Source organism: Paramisgurnus dabryanus, chromosome 14 (genome assembly GCF_030506205.2).
Source record: "Paramisgurnus dabryanus chromosome 14, PD_genome_1.1, whole genome shotgun sequence".
NCBI lineage: Eukaryota > Metazoa > Chordata > Actinopteri > Cypriniformes > Cobitidae > Paramisgurnus > Paramisgurnus dabryanus.
The window spans coordinates 19,405,915-19,410,334 of NC_133350.1; the positions used below are offsets into that span (position 1 = coordinate 19,405,915).

General features: G+C 38.4%; 1 protein-coding gene across 14 annotated transcripts in view; it reads right to left on the bottom strand.

The window, feature by feature from the left end:
- The window catches only part of cadpsa (Ca2+-dependent activator protein for secretion a), a 157,830-nt gene extending 155,662 nt beyond the window's left edge, over nt 1–2,168 (bottom strand). For 4 of the 14 annotated variants that reach the window (XM_065241449.2, XM_065241448.2, XM_065241446.2 and 1 more), the window contains exons 1-2: nt 1,449–2,157; nt 904–1,261 (exon numbers count right to left, since the gene is read on the bottom strand). In XM_065241449.2, coding sequence (XP_065097521.1) covers nt 904–1,239 — 336 coding nt within the window. In that variant the 5' untranslated portion in view covers nt 1,240–1,261; nt 1,449–2,157. Of the gene's footprint in view, nt 1–903; nt 1,262–1,448 lie in introns of all 14 variants that reach the window. The other 10 variants (XM_065241457.2, XM_065241447.2, XM_065241445.2 and 7 more) reach the window with 6 other exon arrangements.
- Between the last annotated feature and the right edge of the window lie 2,252 nt (nt 2,169–4,420).

Sequence of the window (4,420 nt, forward strand, 5' to 3'; positions counted from 1 at the left end):
AAATAATATTTCAGGTATGTTGCATCAATAAAATATTTTTTGTCTTTGACATTTTGGCCTAAAACAAGGTTTTTAGATGTGGGCGTCGCTGGATACATACATTGGTTTTAATGATATACATAACATTATGTTTGTAAAACCAAACTGGCAGTACTAAACAAATTTGCATTGAACTTACAAAAATCTAGGCAGGCTTTTGCATCTAAACTACACATAATACAAACAAACAACAAATATTAAAGAAATATTGAAGATTTCAACAGAATTCAAGTATGGATATGTGTAAGAGACACTCCACCCTATAGTAGGTTATCTGGGTGCTAATCTGTTTTGGGCAAACTAACTCAAGCGCCATCTAACGGGCACCAGTTCACGGATGGGGAGAGAAGTCTGCCAGGTGATGCCTACATTTCAATAACAGTGCACCCAAACAAAACAACTTAAAACAATAGATATGCGTTCCTGTAGCTCATTGGTAAAACTTTGTATTTGCAACGCAAAGGTCATAAGTTCGATCCCCAGGAGACTAAAATACCGATAAAAATTATAACACGAATGCATTGCAAGTCCGTCAAGCGTTGTCAGATGCAGATAACATCAAAGCAGAAAAAGAGCTTGCGAGTTATGAATGAAGACGTTAACATTGGTAAATGACATTAAAAGTATGGTAATGCACTGGAGCAACTGGTAGTTGTGTCGTGTTTTTAAAGACATTGGGATAACTTTTAAGGCTTTTAGCACAAATTTCTGTCTTTGCATTGACACTCTGTATGACCGTGTTTAAGATTTTTAGGTTGAATCAATCTACTATATTGGTTTTGTGCAGCTAGAAGCTTGTTGATCACCAATTTTCCTTTACAGCAGCAATCTGTTGCATGTGCGTTTTGCTTTTCGAGCTCTTACCTTTTGCTGTCGTCTCGCCATGTCAGTCGGCTGCTTCGCATTAAACGGATAGGCAATGCAGCGCATTACAAAGACGTAAAGCTGAAGCCGTTTCTTTCTCTCTTCTTCCTCCCTCTGCATTTTTTCCAAGTCATCCTTTTCCTTCTCGATCGCGACCGAGGGGCTCGGGCTCGTTGGACGGACATTGGTGCTTCGGCTTGGCTGTAACCCACCAGAGCTTTCGCTGGTCCTGCTTGGAGACACCCGAGGACCACCAGCCTTGGGCGCCGCCACCACTTTGCGCTCTTCTTCCACAACCTCATCCGCCTCCTCCTCGCTCGACGATGGATCCAACATTTTCAACTAAGTTCTTGGTTGTCTGAAATTGGAAAAGCAATCGTTGAACCCACCCATAAGAAGGGAGAAATCCTGAGTAACAAAGAGCATGTGTAACTCGCGTCAGGGGGAGAAAAAGTGGAAGACGCATACACAACGGGTTGTATTTCTCTCTCTCTCTTTAATATTACAGTCTATAATCCAAAAATAGAAATCAAAGTGACACTTACCCTCAGCGAGAGTGGGAAACCGGTTTCAACAGCCAGCAGTCTTCCGCCGAAATAAATTGTTGCTGCTTACGTTTTTTCTTCGATTAACTCCCCGTTAACCATAACGAATTTTCTGAAGATAAAACTAAGGATAAGTAAGGGCCGTAGCTGCCGTTTCTTCAGGTTCTTCGAACAGTCTTTTAATTTTAATACCAAATGCTACTGACAATGGCCACTTCCTGCGAGCGCGCGCTAAGAGCTGACCATGGTTCTGAACTGAGGCGAATCATATCGCTCGCTTGAGGGGGAGGGGGTTCATTGACGTGCTTTACGCGACTGCCACTATCGCTGTTTCACACCAACGAGATTCAACACGTTTAATTGACCGTTATTAACAACTATACTAATGCATCATTAATTTGACAGTCAACTTTAAATCTTGATTAATAAAGTATCATGAAGCATCCACTATGCGTCTTTTATTAATTCCAGCTGCGCCGTTGTGCATGGATGTATCAAGCTGGATCTGAAACCAATGGGTGTCTAAATATGAAGTCTTTTGAAAATATAAAGGACTTAATAAAACGCGTTGGGTTTTATGGTAGACATGTGTCAATGGGTGTTTAAATAATTAATTATAGCAGAATCGTTATCATAAATATATTTGAGGTTGTGTCTGTGTCAAAATATATATTTACGATTTACTTCATCTAATACTTTTTCTGGACTAATATTAAAATGTAGTTTTTAGCTTTTGTGATTTCCAAAAATGTGATTATTATTATTAGCCTACTTTCTATCTGATCTGACTACGCAGAATTTACCTTAAGGGGGACTTCTTTAAGATGTAAAATAAATCTTTGGTGTCCCCAGAGTACGTAGCCTGTGTGAAGTTCCAGCTCTAAATACCATAGGCTAGATATATATTTATTTATTATAATTTATTATAACATGTTAAAATTGCCACTTTGTAGGTGTGAGCAAAAATGTGCAGTTTTGGGTGTGTCATTTTAAATGCAAATGAACTGCTCTCTGCACTAAATGGCAATGCCATGGTTGGATAGTGCAGATTAAGGGGCAGTATTATCCCCTTCTGACATCACAAGGGGAGACAAATTTCAATATCCTATTTTTAATATGCTTGCAGAAAATGGTTTAACAAAACTAAGTTACCTGGGTTGTTCTTTTTCACATTTTCTAGGTTGACAGAAGCACTGGGGGACCCAATTCTAGCACTAGCACTTAATATGTCTCTTTTAAGTCTATCCCTTAAACAGGTGTACACAGGATTAGTAAGTATATACAGTGGGTACAGAAAGTTTTAAGACTTTAAATTGTTTACTCTTTGTTTCATAGGAGCCAAATGCCAAAATCACAATGTACACTCAGCACCCCATCTTGACAGAAAAAAAGACATGTAGAAATTTTTGCAAGTTATTAAAAAAGAAAAACTGAAATATCACATGGTCATAAGTCTTCAGACCCTTAGCTGTGACACTCATATTTAACTCACATATTTCTCTGAACCTCCTCGAGATGGTTCTACTCCTTCATTGGAGTGTTTAATTAAACTGGTTGGACTTGATTAGGAAAGGCACACATCCGTGTATATTAGACCTTACAACTTACAGTGCATGTCAGAGCAAATGAGAATCATGAGGTCGAAGGAACTGCCCAAGGAGTTTAGATACCAAAAAAACTTGTGTGTGCAGACCCTAAAGTATTTCAGGCTGATCCTGAAAGATAAATTATATAGACCCCTTCACGGTTCATGTCACAGGCAGTTTCAACTGCGCATGTCAAAAACAAAAAAATACAACATCTGCGTCTGCAAGCAATTAACGTGCAGATTGGGACAATGCAAATATCAAAGAGGCTTCTGTTTATAGTGCTCACTTCCTTTGAGGTAAGTCATCATTTTTCAGCCGTGTTAGATTGAAGTATAAAGCCTAGAATTACAGATAAAACACTTATAAAGACTGTTAAACTGTGGACTTCGTACACATCAGGGCAGTTTCCCAGACCGGGCTTATGACTAAGCCTTAGTTATATTAGGGGGTGGTTTCCCTGACATGGATTAGTTTAAGCCAGGACCAGGTCTTAGTTTAATTAGAAAATATAACTAGTTTTAACAAACGTGCCTTACTAAAAACATTACTTGTGTGCATTTTGGGGCAAAACAAAGGCCACTGATGTATTTTAAGATATGTCAGTTCCAGTTGTTTTCAGTTTGGACAGCTCTTACATTTATTTTAGTCTAGGACTAGTCTAATCCCTGTGCCGGAAACCGCCCCTAGGACATTAAAAGTGATAGTTCACCCAGAAATGAAAAATCTGTCATTGTTTACTTACCCTTAAGTTGTAACAAACATGTATCAATTTCTTTGTTTTGCTGAACACAAAGGAATATATTTGTAATTAAGCAGGAAACAGAACACCATTGACTTCTTTAGTAGGGAAGAAAAATACTATGGTAGTCAATGGTGCTCAAAAACGATTTGGTTACAAACATTGCTGAAAATATCTTCCTGTGTGTTCAGCAAAACAAAGAAATTTATACAGGTTTGAAACAACAGGATGGTGACTAAATGATGACAGAATTTTCATTTTTGGGTGAACTATCACTTTAAGTAGTGTTTTTTTTTTTACAAACAAGCCTTACAAAAACCAATACTGGTGTGCATCTTGAGACAAAACAATGATCATTTACATTAAGGCATAATATAGGACTATAAGCCCTGTCAGGGAAACCGCCCCTGCTAGTTTTGCTTTCATCTTATCTTAGAAACAAAACTAAAAGTATATGTAAATAATCTTAAAGTCAATAGTTTAAAACGCTTTACGAGAAAACGAAACTTCGGCCCTTGAACGCAACAGGCTGCCTATCCTCGCTTTCCAGAGAAAGGAGACGCTTTCTAATGTTTAAGACTCCACCCATATATGCGTCACCTAACGTGAACCGGCGTATCTTTCATACGTCCACACTGACTCCA